Source organism: Megascapheus bottae, chromosome 10 (genome assembly GCF_031878675.1).
Source record: "Megascapheus bottae isolate mThoBot1 chromosome 10, mThoBot2.hap1, whole genome shotgun sequence".
Classification (NCBI taxonomy): domain Eukaryota; kingdom Metazoa; phylum Chordata; class Mammalia; order Rodentia; family Geomyidae; genus Megascapheus; species Megascapheus bottae.
In genome coordinates this window covers 28,657,744-28,679,950 of record NC_143518.1, presented here as the reverse complement: position 1 = coordinate 28,679,950, position 22,207 = coordinate 28,657,744, and the positions used below count along the sequence as shown (strand labels likewise).

The 22,207-nt window shown below is 39.0% G+C and overlaps 2 protein-coding genes across 5 annotated transcripts in view; one reads left to right on the top strand and one right to left on the bottom strand.

The window, feature by feature from the left end:
• Nucleotides 1–4,467: 4,467 nt before the first annotated feature.
• On the bottom strand, nucleotides 4,468–5,806 carry Mettl18 (methyltransferase 18, RPL3 N3(tau)-histidine). Its single transcript, XM_090339783.1, has one exon. It carries the CDS (start codon nucleotides 5,609–5,611, stop codon nucleotides 4,502–4,504), a length of 1,110 nt encoding a protein of 369 aa, XP_090195909.1. The 5' UTR covers nucleotides 5,612–5,806; the 3' UTR covers nucleotides 4,468–4,501.
• A 1,191-nt stretch (nucleotides 5,807–6,997) lies between these two features.
• The window catches only part of Firrm (FIGNL1 interacting regulator of recombination and mitosis), a 42,430-nt gene continuing 27,220 nt past the window's right edge, over nucleotides 6,998–22,207 (top strand). For 3 of the 4 annotated variants that reach the window (XM_090340481.1, XM_090340482.1, XM_090340483.1), the window contains exons 1-6: nucleotides 6,998–7,139; nucleotides 8,872–8,911; nucleotides 10,251–10,339; nucleotides 12,482–12,586; nucleotides 13,417–13,557; nucleotides 14,845–15,010. In XM_090340481.1, the coding sequence (XP_090196607.1) occupies nucleotides 7,029–7,139; nucleotides 8,872–8,911; nucleotides 10,251–10,339; nucleotides 12,482–12,586; nucleotides 13,417–13,557; nucleotides 14,845–15,010 (652 nt within the window). In that variant the 5' untranslated portion in view covers nucleotides 6,998–7,028. Of the gene's footprint in view, nucleotides 7,140–8,871; nucleotides 8,912–10,250; nucleotides 10,340–12,481; nucleotides 12,587–13,416; nucleotides 13,558–14,844; nucleotides 15,019–22,207 lie in introns of those variants that run through there. The other variant, XM_090340485.1, reaches the window with a different exon arrangement.

Here is a 22,207-nt window from a genome sequence, read left to right as displayed (position 1 = left end):
AATACTGAGGGAGAAGCAGAAATATTTAAGAAATGAGAGAAAAGGGAAGGTCACATAGACACAAGAATGTCGGTAACCTTTGATAAAGAGAGAACACATTGAGAGAAACAGTTGCATTGTTTTTGGAACAACATGGGAATAGTTGTTTAGGTTAAATTAAAGAGAGTCTTCAATGAAGTTCCAATGATTTAAAATTTATTCTTAGGGAGAGAGAGAGAGAGAGAGAGAGAGAGAGAGAGAGAGAGATTGAAAAATTTTGGCGAGACAGAGAGAGAGAGAGAGAGAGAGAGAGAGAGAGAGAGAGAGATTGAAAAATTTTGGCGAGACAGAGAGAGAGAGAGAGAGAGAGACATGGAAAATTTTGGCCAGGGAGTGATGTTTTAAAACCCTAATCTTTAAAAAAAAATTCTTCTTCAGGCAATTGAGCCTTTTCTTTAGCAGTCTAAGTGAAGATTGCTTTGGAGAAACTGTAATTCTTGTGTAAGTTTTTTCTCAGAAGTTTCCCTGGAAAGTCTTTTAGTATGACTCTACTTCTTTATGAAGATAGAAATTGTTTTCCCAATAACCATGGTTCCTGTGGTTCTGGGACTATGTAAACAAAATCATAGTTTTGTTACCAGAGTATTAGGAAATTATACTTAACCCCAAACTATATCTTCTGCCATGGTAGACAACCTACTGTAAATAGGTAGAACCTATTTATTTCTTATCTTCAAAAATTCAAAAACTAATATACATACTTGGTCTAATATTTCTTCCAGTATTAGAATGTGATGTTTTATATACTCTGGCAATAATCTTTGAAAATGCAAAGCTGGAGAAAACTTCAATCAACGAAGATATGAGATGAAATTGGCATGGAGAAAGCAAATTTTCTGGTGGTAGTGGTTGGCTGGATTAGTGTTAAATGGGTGAATTGAGGGTAATCCTTGGTAGGTGAAAGATAATAAATAAAGGAAGTAATTAGCTAGGTATTGGCAGTCATGAGATTCAAAACTTTTGTTTTACTTAAGCATGGAAATGAAAAAGGAAATGAAGTAATCATGGGGAGTAGAATCAATAGTCCTGGATGTCTATGAAACATTAATATAATCAAATCTATCCTGTATTTCATCAAAGGAACTATGAGAGAGATCTTTGTCATTTGATGGAGGTATGTACAGGTATACAAGATGAGAGTTAGGATATACCATAGATCTGTTTGAAATGTATTCTGTTGTCTATCAACAAACTACACTACCTCTTCCTTTCTTGTATGTGTATATTTGCTTGGTGCTGATTCAGAAATGTACTTAGTATAGAAGAATCAACAAAACCTAACAGCACTCTAAGGTGATAGGAAATACCTAGATGCTCAAGAAATATTCAGACTAAACATTTTTTCCACTGGTTTTCCTGAGAGTGTTGTTAAATCAGTCAGCTCCTTCATAGCTGAATGCCACATGAGCTAAATTCCAATTCAGATATTTTCCAGCAACTTTCTTGCAGAAAAAATTATCAGATGCCAAAATCTTACTTCCCCCTCCAGGATATAGTGAGTCAGGTAGAAAACAAATATCAAATGTCAAAATCTTACTTCCCCTTTGGGTAAAAATAAGCCTGGTGAAATTTGTTTGTTTGTTTGTTTGTTTTGGCAGTCCTGGGGCCTGGACACTATCCTTGGACCCTTTTTGCTCAAGGCTAGTGCTCTGCCACTTGAGCCATAGCATTACTTCTGGCTTTTTCTGTGTCTGTGGTACTGAGGAATTGAACTCAGTGCTTTGTGCATGTTAGGTGAGCACTCTACCACTAGACAACACTCCTAGCCAACCTTGGTAACTACTTAATATCTGTTTTAAAAAAAAAAAAGCCTTTCAGGAGGTCTATATCACTTTATAACTACCAATAACCAAGTACATAAAGCTCTACAGGCTCCTACCAAAATTCATAGTAGCCCTACAACAGGTTCAGCTAGGCTCTTTGGTTGATGTGACCCTCCAAAATAAAAAGGCCCTGGACTTATTGACCGCTACAAAAAGAGGAAACTTTCCTTTTCTTAAAAAAAAAAAAAAAAAAAACAAAAAAACAAAAAAAGTATTGGCCACGAGTTTGGCCTAGTGGTAGAGTGCTTGTCTAGCATGCACTGAGACCCGGGTTTGATTCCTTGGTACCATATGAATTAAACAAACAACAACAAAAAAGCTGGAAGTGGTGCTGAGGCTCAAGTGGTAGAGCTCTAGCCTTGAGAAAGTCCTAGGACAGTGCTCAGTGATAACTTCTGGTAACAACAGTAGATTGTCACAACAAAAACAATTGGCAGTTTGGAAAGTGAATCACATAGGTAGGAAATTCTCTCTGTCTCTCTTTCTGTCTCTGTTTCTCTCTCTCTCTTTGGTAAAAGTCCTGGGGCTTGAACTCAGAGCCTGAGAGCTATACTTGCTCTTCTTATATTCAAGGCTAATGCTCTTCCATTTTTCCATTTGAGCCACAGCACCACTTCCAGCTTTTTCTGAGTAAATTGTTGGAGATAAGAGTCTTATGAATTTCTTAGGCTTCCCTCAAATTACAATCCTCAGATTTCAGCCTCTTGAGTAGCTAGGATTATAGGAATGAACCACTAGCTCCTAGCTGTGTGTCTTTTCTTTTCTTTTGAGAGTCAAGATTTCAAGAATGAAGAGTTTCTAATAGTAAGACTGATGAACTCTGCGAGGCATAGTTAAGTTATCTGGAACCATCAGCTCAAAAATGAGTCACCTAAGTCTTCTAGAAGGATATTAGGTGAACACTCATCTTCCTCTCCCAGTTAAAACTTTCCCCCAATGCCAACTCTTAAGGGTCATTTTATTTTATTAGAGAAAGTGATTACTTTCCTTACAAATATAAATGCAAGCAACCAATGACATGAAAATTAAAAAAAAAAAAGTAACAAATAGCCAGTGTCGAGACATTGCTAAAATATGGAAGAAATGCCTTTGGACTAGAGAGAAGAAACTTCTCAGAAGGCAAACTAACACTTGATCTTAGAATGAAACAGAAGACCATCAGGAAGTCGGATGGCTGGTAGAGAGCTGAGTGCTTAACAGCCTGATGATTAGTCCATGAAAAAACACTGGACTTTAGGAACATGTTAATTCATTAATTCATTGCATATGTAAAGAATGCCTATTATCTGCCAAGATAATAGTTACTTGGATGGAGAAGATTTCACATTTGGAACAATGCTCCTGAGCCATTGGATAGGCCTCTAAAGAACCAAGTTCCAAAAGAATTAGCCATTGGGGCCAGGAGTTTGGCCTAGTGGTAGAGTGCTTGCCTAGCATGCATGATGACCCAGGTTCGATTCCTTGGTACCACATACATAGATAAAAGCCAGAAGTGGTGCTGTGACTCAAGTGGTAGAGCAATAGCCTTGAGAAATCCCAAAGACAGTGCTCAGGCCCTGAGTTCAAGCCCCAGGACTGGCAAAAAAAATGCTAAAAAGAATTAGCCATTGGACCTCAGTTAGATGTGAAGCTGGTTCAGTTACTGATAAAAGTTTTCCTCTTCATTATTTCTAGTTGGAAATCTTCAAGGTTTCATCCTACCAATCTAAAATCATAGGATCTATGGACATTTGAACAAAAAAGGCACTCTTTTAAAAAACAGTCTAACGTAGTTTAGCATTTTAGTTCTAATTTTTTTAAGAAAAAAAAGGGCAACCCTTTAAAAAACAAAAACCTACCTACTTTGCAGGTTCAGGAAAATGCTGGCTTTCCTATTTGTTAAGCAGATTATAAAAGCTGGAAGTGGTGCTGTGGATGAAGTGGTAGAGCATGAGCCTTGAGAAAGCCTAAGGACAATGCTTAGGCCCTGAGTTCAAGCCCTATCACTGGCAAAAAAAAATTTTTTTTTCCTAGTTCCATAACGCTTTCAGCTTAATATTTAGGTTCACTACATTTGGTGATCTAAATCTAGCTAGACACTAAATGGAAAAAAGAACAGAGAAATTCACATTTCTGGGGAAAAAAATGCAGGATAACCTTAAAATAATTTCATGTAATGTCAAAAGCAGTAGAAAGGTTAAACAGGATGAAGATGGAGAACTGAATACTTTCCAACAAAGTGATTACCAAAACCTTACCAAATATTCAGAGATACTTTCTCAGTTTCATCCAGCAAATACCAGGGTGGTAACATAATTGGCTTTATAGTTGTAGAAACAAAACTTAAACACTACACCTTGGCAGAGATAAAGGACACGAATAAAGGCACGTGGAGGAAGCTGCAGGAGAAGCTTGCCCCCAAGGGGCCTGAGGAGAAGCATAAAGCCTGGGCTCGGGTTTTGTCTTGTCCACATACCTGAGTGGACTCTTGTAGGTTGCTTTCATCAATAAAACCACTTGCTTTCCCCACACAAAAAAAAAACAAAAACAAACAAAAAAAAAAAACCCCAAAACCTGTAACAAATAACAGCAGAACAGAAACTGAATATTCACAAGTTTTGGGTCACTGTGTTTATTTTACTTACGTCTCTCAGCAAATATTAACTTGGATACTTAAATGTCATTTCAATTAGGTATCTCTTTAGTCCTTCATTGATTACTTCAAGGATTTTAGTCACAAATACATCCCTTTCTTCCACAAACTTCTGAAAAAGATGAACACCTCCACCAACACCAAAATAATGTGCTTTGCTGGCCAAAAGCACCCGTCCATTTTTCCCCAACAGTCTGAGGAATGTCTGGTGCAAAGCACTATAATAGTCTGGGTTGTAAATGGTTTCAGAGGTGAGAATGAAGTCATATTTTACAAAGTGTTCTTCACTGCTTAATACAAGCTTACAAAACTCAGACCATTCCCCAGAAAAAAACCGACATTTAGATAGTTCTTGTGCTACTTTTGATTTTCTGCATCTTTTCACATCTGGTTCCTTGGCATCATTTTCTTCATCATCCAAAGTGGAGTTACCTAATAAATTAGGTAAAGTCACCTCATCAATCACTAAACTGTTATAATCTTGAAAATGAATTTCTTTGGCCCCTACTTTGAATGCAAATATACCTAGCAACCCTGATCCGCAGCCAAGATCCAACACTTTTTTCCCAGAAAAGTTCACTTTGGCCTTTGTGAAATGAGCCAGAAGATCAAAAGTACATTCCCAGATTTTTAAGCCTCCTTCATAAACACCTGGAATCAAATCAGAGTGTGAGGAAAAGCTTTTTGAAACTATGTTTTCTCCAGGGAAGTTTCCTTTCAACAAGCTGTTTTTCACTACTGACATTCTAATATGCTGGATATCTGGTAACATTTCTCTGGCTTTATTTTCTAACACTTTCTTCAAATCTTGAGGTATAGCATGTTCTTTGGCAACTCTCAAGCAGGGCTGTTTTTTATCTGGCTCCAAATCACTTGACCCATTAGTTGCTCTTAGTGGGCTTTCAGGATCTTGGGAGGGGTCTATATTTTCCATTAATGTAGTTTTCAACAAATGATCTTGAGGCACATCAGACAGTGCTTTGGAACATTTTCTGTCCCTGTGTATTCCTTTCTCATTTTCTGAGGCTGATGATTCTTTTGGGGAATCCAGGGTCAAAGCTCCATCTTCAAGGGTGGTAATCTGGTCTTCTATTGTGAAATTAAATTGAAAGGTCATTCTCTTCTTATGTGCACCCAATCCTTCAATTCAAAGGAAGATGCTTCAACTTCTGAACAATGTGATGACATTCAAATCTGCTTCAATTATGCAATGAGTTTTCATTGGGTCTGTTTCTGTTTAGCGGCTTATGCACCATGACAAATATTTAGAATTGTTTGCAAGATTTTTGAGGTCTTTGTTCTTCTTTCAATTTAGCCCTAAAGTAGAAAAAAAAAAAAAAACAATCAAAAAACAATGATTACAGCAAAATGTCTAGTTTGCTAGAATATCTAATAGCTTTCCACATATACCACCTTTTTCTAAAGTAGCTGTGTAAGTAATGTGTATTAGGTTTAGGAAAAGACACACTGAACTTTTAGGCTCAAAAGTTAGAGAGTAAATTAAAAACAACAGCAGCCAAATGAGCATAAAGTTCAAGAAAAATGTTATTCATTTATTTATGCATGCATGCTACACTGAGGTTTGAACACAGGGCTTTGCTTTTTGCTAGGCAGGTGCTCTATTTTCTTGAGCTATGCTCCTAGCCTTAAAGACCATAACTTTCAGACAGGAAGGCCTAGATACATACAAATATACCCAACCTCTAAATAGACATTATCTCCTCACTTCAGTTACTGCCTGAAAAAAGTAAACAGGAACTCAAGGTTGCAGTGAGCATCGCTTTAAAAATACAGACAGGTCATATTCTGGTGTGTGTAAATTTATTCGAATGACCCCATCTAAAGCATGTAGTCCAGACCTGCGAACTTAAGTGATTTCCGAATGAAATAATAAAGATTAGTTTGAATGTAAAGCTGAGACAAGATTAGGGCACTGTATTTACTGGAGGTCTATACCAAGTGGAAACGGCTTCATTGAACATCTTTGTACTGACTATACAGCACACTCAGTACTTCAGATTTCAATTCGTACAGTTCTCGCAGGTGGGGCATTTATTCCCTTTGCACAGGGAAACACACGATTAAGCCGACTTAAAACAACAAACCAAACCTATGCCCCCACGTTGTGGGTCACATGGGACCTTTAACCTTGGCAATCTGCAATCCACACGGGGACTGAGGAAAGCAAACCTGTGGAACTCCTACCTTATCTCCTCCGAAATGTCTTACCTAGTTGTAAAAACGGAACAGCCAGGCGATACAGGACTCAGGAGGTTTGCTGGGCGTCCAGGTAGGCCACGCCGGAAATCAACCAGGCTCTTCCGGCGTGAAGGCGCGCGCACCAAGGAGTCGAGTCCTCCTGAAGGCTAGAGGGCCCCAGCTTCCGGTCCGCGGGGAGCGTGAGCTCAGCCGGGAACTCGCTTCCCGCTTCCTCTCTATGGTTTCAGGAGGGCGCGCAAAGCTTTCTGGGTCGGCGTCACTTCCGGCGTCTGTTGTGGCGGGACCGGTATGAAGTGGCGGTCGTCGGCGAAAGGATGTCTCAGGAACGCACGGCCCTGGCGAGCGCGGTGCCGCTGGAGGAAGTGACTAGTTGGCCGGAGGAGATGTGCCGGCGGGAGCTGCCCTCTGTCCTGCCGCGGCTGCTCATATCCTTGGCGGTTACGCGGTCCGGAGGGGAGTGGGAAGGGGCGGCGGGTCGCGGACGCCCATGGCGGCCGGGACGATTTCTTGCTGGGGAACCCAGAACGCCAGCCGTGAGGCCGATTAGGGTTTGTTGTCGAGGTTTTTGTTTTGTTTTGTTTTTTTACCATCCGTAAAGGAGGTGTCAAGTGGGAGCTCTGCCTCTCCTCTGGTTCTGCAGCGTGGGTGTCGTTCTGCTCTGGTGCCAAAGGTTGAAAAAGACACGCCATCACGAGCAGTGTTTTCCCGCTCCCGCCGCTCCTCCGGGATCTCTTGCCCTTTGATTGCTAAGGAGAGACAGATGCTTCGCTCCTTGACTTCAACCTGCGGTCTCCGAACCGGGGAACGCCGCCGTTTGCCAGGCGCTGACAGTTCCGCAGTGCCTGCCTTTGTGGTGGTAAATGCGGCCGCAGGACCCAGCCCTGCGGGTTAAAAGGCCTTGGAGCTTTCCATCCTCCTACCACCCTCTGCCTTCCAGTAGAGCTTGAAGCTATTTTGGCACACACACTTGGCTTTTTGGAAGTTGTGTTATTCAAGTCTTAGCGCTAACGTTAGCATCTTAGAGGTTGTCAGTTAACTCTAGAGTTGTCAGTCTTATGTAGTCTCCCCAAACCCGTCCTGTTAAACTTACATCACGTTGTCCGATGGAATTTACTAGAGAGCATTTGATTATTAACAGAAATGATCTTACTTTCTCTCCCTCACTGACTAGTAAAGTATAAAGACAGGGATTTCATTTTGCCCACTGAATTTATCCTCAGCACCTAGAACGATGCATGGATTATGTGTTTGGTAAAAATGCTAAAAGTGTGTTTCAAAAATGCTTGAAGGTCTCAGACAATATTATGCCAGTATTTTGTAGTATTCTTAAGCTCAATGAAATCAGAACACCTGTACATATTTTCATAATGTTTAGTCCTTACCTATGTGCTTACATTATGTAACATAATTGTGAAATGGCAAGACTCTTTGAGCATCACTGGAATTTGCTTACATTATGTAACATGACTAATTCTGAAATAGCAAGACTCTTTGAGCTTCATTGGAATTTTTCCATAAGATAAATTTTAATGAAATTCCATAAATTCCTGAATGAACTTTTATCATTTTTGCTGCTGCAAAACACAAATATTAAGATTGTGGGAGTCAATTCTTGTATTATTGTGATGGTTATGTTTTTCATTTCTCATGTTGGTACATTCTATCCTAACAATGTTGTATTAGTAAAATACCTAGCATTTTTTATTGGTGCGCAAGTTTAGTTTATTGCAGAAATCACCACTTCTATATTGGACATAGTTTTGCAGGTTTCTGCTGTGTGCAGAGGAGATTTAGTTTAGTCACATAGGTAAAATAGGTATGGAGAAACTTGAAAAGACTTAAGGCAGATACCAGTAAAACAAATACTGTGGAGATAGATACTAGAAACCATGGATTATAATATCCCTGTTTTTGTGTCAAAAGTCTTTTATAACTACACAGCTTGAAAAGGTAAACTTCCATCAATAATTTTAAAAGTATTTTCATAATACTGTTATTTTCCTAAGAAATGTTTTCAGTTTTCAAAGTAGAAGCCAGTAATTTTAGTTGAGTCTCTTTTGAATTATTGCTAAATTCCAAAGGAATCCTTTGTAATTTATTGCCAGTAATGAACATCCTATTACTACCACATTAGTATTTTCCCTAACTGTATTTTACTCCATGTATCAACATTCTGAGAGTTGGATTGAGCACATCCGTAAGTAAAATTATTTTGTTTATGTGATTTACTTCGATGTTATTAATGCCTAATTCTACATACAATATGACTTGGCAGTTTTATGTTTCCTTTACATTTGATGATTTTTGATTTTCTGCCTTCTGTAAACTTCACTCATATGGGTGAATTTGTTCAAATCACAGTTTGTTTCATTTTGGTTAGGTTCCAGGGAGTTTTGTGGTTGATAGGGTGATATATATGTATGGGCACTGTAATTCTTCCATGTTGTTAACACTATGATTAGACCTATAAAAAAATGTAATTCTTAGTTTATTTAGTAACTTTCAATATCTAGCATGTTTAGTGTCAGAAAGTAGTTTTCTTAGGAAAGGCTACTTGTCCAGGTGATGACAATTTGTCACTTAGAGAAGCCTGACTTTCTCATCCCCATCTGTCTTCATTAAGTCTTAAGAGTGACTGATTGTTTTAGCCAGAAGAGGTAAATAGGTAAGTCCTGTTCTCTTTACTCGTATTTTGAGTTAACATTCTTTTTATATTTCACTTGCTTGTGGATTGTATGCTTACAATTCTGAGTCTGTATTGCCCGTTTGGGGGCGGGACAGGGATCTAATTTGTGTGTTTGAATTCAGAGCCTCTCACAGCTACATTTCTGGCATTTTGCTGGTTAGTATTTTTAGTATTTTTCACTCAAGGCTTGAGTGAAAAATGCTACTGCTTGAGTCACGGCTACATTTCTGGTGTTTTGCTGGTTCGTTGGACAATTCATGTTGTCTGCCTGGGCAGGCTGTCAACTGTGATCATCAGATATCAGCTTCCTGAGAAGCTTGGATCCTTAGGCTTGACCACTGGCATTCAGGTCTGAATTCTTTCCCCTAGAATAACAGTTGGTTTTTATTTTGACTCTAGAAGTTCTGCATATTTATTGTAAAACACTGAGATGTTCACAGAATTAGAAATGATAATGAAGTATCCACTAATTGAAATTGTTAAGATTTTGATGAGAGTAATTTCATTCTTATCAGCCTGTTATTCTTTAGGTCCACATGTAATTTACTGTTTTGGGAATTATAAAGTATTGTAGAATGTTTTGTATGTTTTAAAAATACATCTTCATGATAATAGATCCTGTTTCATAGATATATCTACATCCATTTAACTGGTGTTTAGCTGCTGATTTCCTTTTATTTATTTTTTGCATTTTTGCTATTATAAATATTTTTTGCTATTAAAACTTCAATTTATTTGTGTAGAACCTGGATTTTGAAACTTGACAAAGCTTTAGATTGATAGTACTACCGTACTTATATATTTGTCATGATTTAGTGTTTTTACAAAATATTTCTATTTTGGTTTACAGAAATTTTGAAAGTTATTATAGAGATGTTTTTACCTCATATGAATCACCTAACACTGGAACAAGCTTTCTTTTCACAAGTCTTACCAAAGGTAGAGTATGATTATCTTAATCTACTTGTTATAAAGATTGTTAAAGCCTAGTTTTACATTTTTTAAAATAACTCTTAATTATGGATCTGTTTCTTTATTAACCAAACTAAAAATAAGTAGTTAAAAAGTAGATGGAATATAAGAATATAATAGTGTTTCGATCATTGGGTGATAAACTATGACATTTTCAGATCCTTTACTAAATAGATGGGTCCTTTACTAATTGTCATTGACTTTAAATATATTTACATTTTAAAGCTCTTAATTGAACATTTGGAGTGATGGAAGTTAGCAAAGTGACTTTTATATTCTCTTTAATGCATATTTGTTAAGTTATTACAGTTTTAAAAGAAGAAAAGCTGGAATATTTGTAAGCTAGAGTAAGAGAAAAAATTAACTCACAGACTTTAGTATTTTTTATTAGATATTTGTGTCTTTTTTAAGTGAAGGGAGCTAAAGACACTTTGGTGTCAAATAAACAGATCTAGTTAGGATGATGCATCTTTTACTGAGGCAAAATTTTTTGGGAGGAGGGGGGTGTCATGGGGCTTGAGCCCTGGCCTGGGTGCTGTCCCTGAGTTCTTCAGCTCAAGGCTGCCACCCTACCTTTGAGCTACAGCCCCACTTCCCATTTTCTAGTGATTAATTGGAGATGAGAGGTTTCTCGACTTTGTGTTGCCCAGGCTGGCTTTGAACCTTGATCCGCATATCTCAGCCTCCTGAGTAGCTAGGTTTACAGGTATGAGCCACCACACCCAGCCTGAGGCAAAATATTAAGTTTACCTTTTAATTGTTAGAATTCCTTTGCCTTCACTCTGAACATTTCTTAGAACCTTTTCATCACTACCAGAAAAACATTTGCTAGTAGTGAAAACAGAGATGTGTTAGGTCTTTTAAAAATTATACTGTATAGTTTTTAACTGCATACTTGATTTTTGTGGCTGCCTTAGTAGACAGAAAACTTAGTTGTAAAATTACAAGCTGCTATAATAGTTTAAGAACAGTAGCTTAAATTAGTGAAAAGTTAAAAGTAGTAGTCAGAATCGAGGTGAATAATGAATGGATGATTCATTACAAATTATGGCCACGACAGAAAGTAGCTTTGTTAATGCCTACATGAATTCTGATTAAGACATTTGTTTATTTTGGGGGGAATCATTTGCATTTGTTGCATCTGCAAACGAATTGACTGATTTTAGTAACTATTAGTGACATTACTAAATAGACTGAAATAATAAAAATAAATAAAAATACATGTATCTTCTGAGGCTTTTTTGGCTAATTCTAGGGTTTGAACTCTGGGGCACTTCCCTTGAGCTTTCTCAAGGCTAGCTCTCTGCCATTTGAGTCATATCACTACTTCTGACTTTTTTTGTGTATATGGTGCAGAGAAATCAAACCCATGCATGCTAGACAAGCACTCTACCTACCACTTAGCCACACTCCTGACCCCTCTCAAGGCTTTTTTAGGGACTGTATTGTAGAAAAGTTTAGAGATTTTTTTTTTGGGTGGGGGGTAGTCACGGGGCTTGAACTCTAGGCATTGATTCTGAGCTCTTTAGCTCAAGGCTAGTGCTGTAGCACTTGAGCCACAGCAATACTTCCAGTTTTCTGGTGGTTAATTGGAGATAAGAGTCACAGGACTTAGCAGTGCCTGGGCTGGCTTTGAACCTTGATCCTCAGATCTCAGCTTCCTAGGTAGCTAGGATTACAGGTGTGAGCCACCAGAGCCCAGCTTTAATTAGTAATTTTTAAACATAATTGGCTGTAGTTGTTATGCTAGATAATAGATGATTAATAATAATGTAAAGTCAAGTCTACCTATTGTATCCCCCCCCCCTTTTTTTTTTGGTCAGTTGTGGAACTTGAACCCTGGGCCTGGACATTGTCCTTGAGCTCTTCAGATCAAGGCTACTGCCCTACCCCTTGAGTCACAATGCCACTTCCAGTTTTTCCAGTGGCTAATTGGAGATGAGTCTCATGGACATTTTTTAGTGCCTGGGCTGGCTGTGAACGCAATCATTAGATCTTGGCCTCTTGAGTAGGTAGGATTACAGGCATGAGCTACTGTGCCTAAAAATCTATCTTTATTATTCTAGTCATTTGTATTCCTATTTATAACCTGATTTATTTTTTCCATAGACTGTAAAGTTATTTGATGACATGATGCATGAATTAACCAGTCAAGCTGGAGGTCTGTCAAGCCAAAATTTAGAAATCCAGACCACTCTAAGGAATATTTTACAAGTAAGTTCAATGCATTAGAAAGGGGGAGAGAGCAGTTGAGTATAGCCGTATACCTGTAGTCCTAGCACTTGGGTGGCTGAGGCAGCAGGGTTGCAGGTTTGAGGCCAGTCTAGGCTACATAGTGAAACCCTCTTTCTAAATAAATGAAATAACTCTTTTCTTTTTTTGTCAGTTGTGGGGCTTAAACTCTGGGCCTGGGCGCTGTCCCTGAGCTCTTCAGCTCAAGGCTACCTCCCTATCCCTGGAGCCACAAAGCCACTTCTGTTTTTCTATTGGTTAATTGGAGATAAGAGTCTCATAGTCTTCAGTGCCTGGGCTGGCTTTGAACCTCAGTCCTCAGATCTCAGCCTCATGAGTAGCTAGGATTACAGATGTGAGCTACCACATCTGGCTTAAAATAATTTTATCTTTTTGGAATTATAAGTAAAATGACTTGACTATAGAAAGATGAATTCTGAGTTCTTTTATACATTCTTTTTTTTAAAATTTTTTATTGTAATTAATAAAAGGGTTACATGATATTTGCCAGATAGGAGGTACATTAATTCACATACACTGATACCCTTTCACATGTAAATAACTGCTTTACTACAAGAGGAAAAGTAACAAGATAGCACCCTCCCTCCAATTGTAAGACATATGTTTAGAGTGCCTACAGTATGCTTTGAAGTGTGGGTTAAGATTCCAAGTTGCTAGCCAGTGGGTTTAATATTTGTGGTTCCATGAAAAGAGCAAGGTTTTGTTCATTGCTGTGTCCCTAGTACACACATAGTTGTTATTTTTTAATGTACACAAAAATGTATATTTAGAATGAAACTTCTTATTTCCAGACAATGGTGCAGGTCTTGGGAGTTCTTACAGGATGTGTTCACCATGTCTGCACTACACAGGAATCAGTCATTCTAGAAAATATTCATAGTCTCCCTTCTTCTGTCCTTCATGTAATCAAAAGTACATTTGTACATTGTAAGGTAAGTAAAAGGTCTAAATACTTTTGAGTACCTTAGAATCATTGGCAAAATAGCTAAGTAAAATAGCAAAATAAGTGGTTAAAATGTAGTCATAAAGAGAGGCTCCTTGAGGGCTATTTTGTTTTATCCTCTTCCTCTGAAAGAAATAAAGATTTATATGTAATCACAGGATTGTTATAGTCTTTTAGTCAGGTTTTTTTTGTTTTTGTTTTTGTTTTTCCCTAAATGCCAGTCTTGGGGCTTGAGCTCAGGGCCTAGGTACTGTGCTTGGATACTTTTTGCTCAAGGCTGGTGCTCTGCCACATGAGCCACAACACTACTTTTTGGCTTTTTCTGTATATGTGGTACTGAGGAATTGAACCCAGGACTTCATGTGTGCTAGGCAAGCATTCTACCACTAGGCCACACTCCCCCGGCCCACTCACACAGTTTTTTGTTGTTGTTGTTGTTGTTTTGTCTTGGGCTTGAACACAGGGTCTGAACACTGTCCTTGGACTTTCTCAAGGCTAGAGCTCTATCACTTGAGCCTCGGCACCACTTCTGGCTTTTTTCTATGTATGTGGTACCAAGGAATCGAACCCGGGTCTTCGTGCATGCTAGGTAGGCATCACTCTACCACTAAGCCAAAGTCCCGGCCCCATCATATAGTTTTTGTGTGTCAGTGATTGTCACCTTAATTACTAGGTGCCTGAACTTAAGTTTTACAAAGGGAAGGTAACCCTTACTTAGCATATCTTCATTGCTGAAGTAGCTCTAAGGCATAGTTAATAATTTCACTTGGTGACAGCATGCTAAGATGCCATGTACTTTGCCTCTTTTTATCTTTTTAAATTTTTAAAATTTTTTTAATTTTTTTTTTTTTTTTTTTTTTTTTTGCCAGTCCTGTGGGTTTGAACTCAGGGACTGGGCACTGTCCTTGGGCTTTCTTAAAGCTAGTGTTCTACCCCTTGAGCCACAGCACCACTTCCAGATTTTTTTTGTGTATGTGGTACTGAGGAATAGAACCCAAGGCTTCCTGCATGCTAGACAAGCCTTCTACTACTAGGCCATGCTTTTAGCCCCTCTTTCCTTATTCTGTATTTGAAGGATCATGAAAGTAAGAAATATTTTACACATGCTTATATTTCTAGAAATACATTATATAAAAATGTATATTCACTAAAATAGGTGTTTAATATGTAGTTTAGTTAAAAGCATTGAATTTATGGTAGGATGAGTTAAACTAGATTTGGCTCTTGAGCTTTTTGTGGCTTACATTTGCTCTTATTCTTACATTTTTGTGGTCAGAATAGCGAATCTGTATATTCTGGACGTTTACACCTAGTGTCAGATCTTCTCCAGGCTCTTTTCAAGGAGGCTCATTCTCTTCAAAAGCAGTTGATGGAATTATTGGACATGGTTTTCCTAGACCCATCAGTAGATTCAAATGATGATGTTTTGAATATGGTAATAGGTGAGTGAAGAAAATTGATTGCTTTACAATATGGTGCAAAATGTCTGTATCAATTAAATTATTCAATCCAATATTGTTTCTAGTGATTCGTGATATGTACTCATTAATGGATAGATTTTTCAGTTATGTAAGTATTTTTGGTACCTTATTGCATATTTGCATAAGATAATTGCCCCATGCAATTTAACAAAGCAAGCTGTGCTACTTTGTGTTCTGTAAATTAATCCATACTCTGAGATAGTAGTTTTCAGATTTTTCACCATACCCCGTAGCAAGGAATAGAATTTGTATACCAAAAATATATGTAGGTGCATGTATGTTATAAATGTATACATGGGGGCTGAGAGCGTTGCCTGGTGGTACAGTGCCTAGCAATCATGAAGCCCTGGGTTCAATTCCTCAGTACTAAATACACAGGTGCTGTGGCTCAAGTGGTAGAGTGATAGCCTTGAGGAAAGCCCAAGGACAGTGCTCAGGCCCTGAGTTCAAACTCTAGGACTTGACAGAAAAATTAAGTCAATAAATAAATGTGTACATGTACACTCATAGACATTTATTTAATATTAATACCTATTTGACATGGAACAAACATATACATGCATTTGTATATTTTAGCATTTGTAACAGAGGAGGACTTCCGTAATTTGACAGACTGGGAAAACTGAGACTATGAACCAGTGTTTCAGGAATGCTCCTGATATGGGAAAGTTTCACCAATTTTATATGTCCTAGAAACTGAGCAAAAGCCTCAAATATAATTTTCCAGAGTTTCTCATTTACTAAGATGTTAATTGCAGTCTCGTAGTTATATTTTAAACACTTTAGTAGTGCTTATCTGTGGGAATACAGAATCAGTGTTGTGATTGTTCTTGTTTTGCCAGTCCTGGGGCTTGAACTTGGCCTGAGCACTGTCCTTGGGCTTTCTCAAGGCTAACAATCTACCACTTGAGCCATGGTACCACTTCCAGCTTTTTCTGTGTATGTGGTAATGAGGAATCAAACCCAGGTCTTTGTGCATGGTATGCAAGCACTCTACCAGTAGGCCAAACTCCTGGCCCAGAATCCGTGTTTTATAGCTGAAATAGTTGTGAAAAACTTCAAAATGATGATCCATGGCAGAAATTTTTCATTTTTTGCAAATCAAAATGCTTCCTTATAAATTTGCAGCTGTCTATTCCAGTTCTGATTTCATGAACAGTTATAGGAAATACTTTGGATTCTTTATTGATTTGGTGTCTTTTGGATTATTGTGTTTGTAGCATCTTCTTTTGGGAATTGATTATTATCATACTCCTATCTTCCAGTCTAGTTTCTCCCACATTAACATTTTTCTGTTCTTTAGTTTCTACCTGGGCTTTATTGGCTTTAGGTTTTTGTTGTTTTGCTGTGTTTATTTTGTTACCAAAGCCTCGTAATAAATCTCCCTGACAGTCCTCCATTGTGTCTTCTCATGTATTAGGTTCTTAGCAATTTAATACAGAGTTTGGATATTTTTCTCTGCAGTTGTCTTTTTCATAGCAATTCACTACCATTTCTGATCAAATTCATCATTGTGGGTTTTCTCATTTGGTGACACCTGTATGTTGAAAAACCTAACTCGTTGTTGGTAACTGGTTCATCACTTCCAGCTGGAACCTTTTACAAATATTTAAATGTTGTTCTATAGTTTTCATATATTTTGATATCGACTCCTGTCTTTTATCACTCTATAATTTTTTTTCCTTTGGTGGCTTGTTAGGTTCCTTTATAATATATGCTTCATTCAGTACATTTAAATATTCTAGAAAGGAGGAATGTGATAGCTCTTAACAAATTTTGTTCCTGTTGATACTTGTATTTGTTGCAGCTACTCTTGACAACTAACTGTCTTATTTTCTGAATGCTTGTCATTATTCATGCTTCCATGTCTTCTTTGTTTTTTAAAAGATTTTATTAACACTGATTTTTACATCATAATTTCAAATGTCATATTTACAAACAAGTATTCAAGAAGGGAATTACTGCACATTTTAGAACATAATTAAAATTAAACTGAGGGATTGTATGTCATAGTTACATATCAATCTATATAATATGTCTATAGAGTATTCCATTGTAGATTTTTATGTCTATATAGTTATGTTTATATTTCCAAGACCATGTCCATAACCTTGGGTACCTGAGTATTGAGTCATCGCTCTTGTACTGTTTGGATCTAATATCCACATATCAAGGAGACCATTTGCCTTTAGTTCCTTTGGTCTTGACTTTTCTCGCTCAACATGATTTGCTCTAGTTTCATCCACTTCCCAGCAAATGCCATTATTTTATCTTGTCTTTTGTATATATGTACCACATTTTTTTATCCATTCATCTGCAGTAGGGCATCTGGGTAGTTTCCATTGCGTGGCTATTGTGAGTAGTGCAGAGATGAACATGGCTGAGCAGGTGTCCTTACCATATCCTGAGTTATGATGCTCAGGGTAGATGTCCAGATGGCAGGATCATAGGAAGGTCTATTTTCAGTTTTCTTTCCTTTTTTTGGGGGGGGGGGGCAGTCCTGGACTTGAGCTCAGGGCCTGAGCACAGTCCTTGGAATTTCTCAAGGCTAGAGCTCTACCGGTTGAGCCTCAGTACCACATCCGGCTTTTTTCTATGTATATGGTACCAAGGAATCGAACCAAGGTCTTCATGCATGCTAGGCAAGCACTCTACCACTAGATCAAACTCCCTGCCTATTTTCAGTTTTTTAAGAAATCTCCAAACTGCCTTCCAAAGTGGCTGAACTAGTTTACATTCCTACCAGTAGTGCAGTAGGGTTCCTATTTCTCCACAACCCTGCCAGCATTTGTCAGTTGTCCGAGTTCAGAATATTGGCCATTCTGATTGGGGTAAGGTGGTATCTTAGCGTTGTTTTTATTTTCATTTCCTTCATGACCATAGATGATGAGCATTCCCCCCCTCCCTCTCCCTCTCCCTCTCCCTCCCCCTCCCCTTCCCCCTCCCCCTCCCTCTTCCTCTCTCTCTCCCTCTTGCCAGTCCTGGGCTTGGGCTCAGGGACTGAGAGCACTCTCCTTGGACTCTCAAGGCTAGCACTCTACCACTTGAGCCTCAGCACCACTTCTGGCTTTTTTCTATGTATGTGGTACTGAGGAATCGAACCCAGGTCTTTGTGCATGGTAGACAAGCACTCTACCACTAGGCCAAACTCCCAGCCCCTCTTTTTTTTTTTTTTTTTTTAATTTGGCCATTTTAACCTCTTTTGATAAGCCTCTCTTTAGTTCCTTTGCCCATTTAGTGATTGGTTTGTTGGGTTTGGGGGGATTAGTTTCTTGAGTTCCCTGTAGATATTGGATCTTAAGCATTTGTTTGATGTATTATTATTTATTATTATTGGTAAATATCTTTTCCCAATTGGTTGGCTATCTTAGTAGCTATGCCTTTGCACGAAACTTTTTATTTTTAGGTAGTCCCATTTGTCAAGTTTCTCTCCAATCTGTTGTGACCCTGGGACTCATGTCTTCCTTTTGAAGTTATCTTCCAAATTTGGCAAGTTCTCTGGTTTGAACCAGAATTTTGTTCCCCAGTATTTGATGTTTTGTTGATGATTCTGAGGCAATTAGAAGTATTTTCTTGGAACCCAAGTGTTTACCTGGGCATATTGTTGTTCACATGAGGTGACTGCTAAGGTATGAAACCTTGGGCATTCACCCTCACTTCCGAGTTTGGGACACACTTGGGGGTTTTTTGTAGGGAACAAAAATGAGGGCTATTGACACTGAAATTGGCTTTGCGCTGTTTAAAGTCTTGGCTAACTGACAAATTGTGATTGAGCCATTCTTGAGTGGTTTCGTCTCTTTGTCATCAAATTAATTACATCTGGTAGCCAAAAGTCCAGTGACTGGGCCCTCTGCTTCAAGGGGACTTGTGACATACATCGATAGTGATCATTGAGGGTCAATGAAAGTATAATATTTTGGAATGAATTGATACTGGCACCTACTAGTCCAGTGGGCTCTCCCTGCTGTGTTTGGGGGGCTTAACTTTGATTTGTGATCTTGGTGCTTGAAATGGCTTTGTCTAGTTTAGTATCTTCTGTTGAATCAGTTTCAGCATACTAGATTTCAATAGCTGTGGTCTCAACTAATTGGGGCTCTCAGTTTCTTGCATGTTCTTTCTCATCAAGGTGGCTTTGCACTATTGTCTTTTGGCTATTGAATTTAGGATGGCTGTCCATAAATGGGCAACTCTTTACTTGAGGCTCCTTTTTGGTATTGTGGCCTGGCACAATTAATGTCCTCTGCTTCTCACTTACTCTGGTAGCAGGAGGTTTGACAGCTTTTTGGGGTCTTAAGCCTAATCACTCATTCTTGGTAATCTCTGCCTTTTTAAGTCTCAAGTTGAATTTCAGAGTCTTGGTGACCTCTTTTTTGGGGGGACTCAAGTCTAATTGTACGGTCTTGGTGAACTTTGAGAATGCCTTGCCTTTGCATAGTTTAATCTCTTCAGCTGTTGAACATTGCTTAGCAACTAGTTTCCAAAGGCCTTACCTTCAACTTTAGGGCATTGGAGATGTGTTGCACATGGTTGGCATTCCTGTGTAATTTAACATCAAAAAGGTAGATTTGGCCCTGGCACACTGGAGTTCTGATAGTTGGGTCCTCAATTGAGGGATTAACTTTGAAACTGAGATGAGTATCCTACTTTCCACTATATGGGGACACATGCTGGGTGGACCTTTACCATGGTTGGTTACCCAGGAGGGTCTGCCCACAGAACCTTCCTTCTGACAGAAGTACAACCCCCAGTGGATGGGGTTCTTGGGACCCTGTCCTCTACTTGGAGGCCACCAGTAGCCAAGTACTTTCCATGTCTGCTTACTGTGAGGTCCTTCCTGTGTGGAAATAGAAGTTGCCCCTGTAGATGGCTGGTGGATGGGTTTGTTTAATGCTCTCAGCTCTTTGAGCTCAACTATCCTAGCTTCCCTTCAGAGACCAGGACTTTGTTTTTCCCAAGTACCCATCCATCAGTACATTACTACAAAAGCAATTCCACATGAACAGGTACAGGATACTGGAGCCTAGATTATGAGCTGTGGCTTGCACCATGACTTTCTAAAACTTCAAGCAAAATGAATGATTTGATCAATCAGAGCCTGGAATGTGAACTAGATGGTAAATCTCGCTACCAAGTGCCTCTGGGATGCTGTGGGTGGGGCTGGAGGAATCATGACATTGCATGGTAGGGGGGGCTGAGTGTGGTGTTCCTTGGTAGTTTTTCTTAAGTCTCTTGTGCATCAGCTGGAAGAGTGATATCTGAAGAAACAAATGCCTTCTAAGGCGTGGACATGGTAACCATACAGAAGAGGATGTCTATTTCTTGGCAGACAGGTCTGGAGAGACTGTAGCATTGTCTGTCTTTGGGGCTTTAGATGCTCTAGACTTTGGGAATCGTGTCATCAGTTCTAGTCCATTCTCCAAAATGCTCCTGCTCCCATCCTGCATCAGTTAGGGCCATCTTCTGCACTCTCAGTGCAAGATACAGCTGAGCACTTTGAGGGGAATGAGGAACTGTAGAGGAGCTCACAGTGAAAACAATACAGATTTTCAAGGAAGAGTCGCCAAATAAATATTTCTTACCATGTCTAAGTACTAGAAGTTGACAAAGTTTCTCCTTTCTTCAAGTTAATTATTATTAAAGGAGATAAAATCTGTACATGTACATCCAAAGTAAGTAAAGCCATGATGAGCAGGTGAAAATCTTTTAGATGTGTTTGTTATAACTCTATGGTTGTGCCAACCTGATATAAGTGACTTATGGAAGAGAAGTTACATTTAGGCCTATGCGCTCTGGTGTTTCTGTTCATGACTGAAGAGAATATTTGACAGGACAGCAGCTCATGTGGTGTCAGCCAGGAAGCAGAGAGAGAAAATGCCTGTGGTCATGGCAAACATATACACACACACATACATATATAGGTATATTGTGTATATATATATTGCCATGAATACAGGCATGTATCTACTTTGTTACCTGGTATATATGTGCGTGCACACACACACACACACACATACATATATATATACACACATGCATACATATATATACGTACACACATATATGCACTTATATGCATATTGTGTGTGCACACACACAATATACCAGGTAACAACGTCAGTAACCACATGAGATTAACCATAAGGGGGAACAAAAAGAGAAAGGAAATAGGATAGTACATTAAGAACAACAATCACAAAGATAAACCTCTGTTTCCATATCCTCATGGCAAACCTTTCTTGTTGGCACCTGCTTCAGGAAACAACAAAACAGTTATTCATTCTTGATCATCTTTTAAGACAGTTTTGGTTATTCATCCTTTAATATTTTCTTTAAAATGGAGATAATGTGAGCATCACTGAATTGTGAATGTAAAGTAATCTTGTCCTTTTCTTTTTGGTCACGGGGCTTGAACTATGGGCCTGGGCATTGTCCCTGAGCTCTTCAGCTCATGGCTACCACCCTACCCCTTGAGCCTCAATGCCACTTCCGGTTTTCTAGTGGTTAATTGAAGATAAGAGTTTTACAGTTTTTAGGGCCCAGACTGGCTTTGAACCTCTGTCCTTGGATCTCAGCCTCCTGAGTAGCTAAGATTATAGGTAAGCCACTGCACTTGAAAATCTTGTCCTTTTCTACTCAATAAATGATCTCCAAACAAGTGCAGAGTGCCATCACCTGGTAGCTCAAGGAGTCTCAGAATGGTGAACCTACTCCCAGCTTTATTGCATCAGAATCCCCTACCCCCAGTTGGTTATTTGACAGCAACCATCTACATGAAGAGCCTGTTGAGAACTGCTTAAAAAGTGAAAAAGGAAAAGGGATTTAGAGATCAGCAAAAAGAGTAGTGGATTCAGTGGCCCAGAGACCCTATTCAGGCTTGACCCCTAGTGTGGCAGCTTCAGACCCAGGCAGGGGCTCCCCCACCTAGGAAAACAGTGCCTCAGAAGACAGGAGGTAGTGGTTGACCCAGCCCAGAGGCTCAAGGAACAGAAGCTTGAAGGGGCCTGAGCAGTGCAGGTGGCCCCATCAAGAGGCAGGCCTGCAAAGCCCATGCTCTTCTCACTGCCAGGCCCACTCTGTCCTCAAAACATCCCTGCATGTGCCAGACTCAGAGCTGCTTGCTCTTCATTGTCTGTTTTAATTCAATCAAATATTGAAATA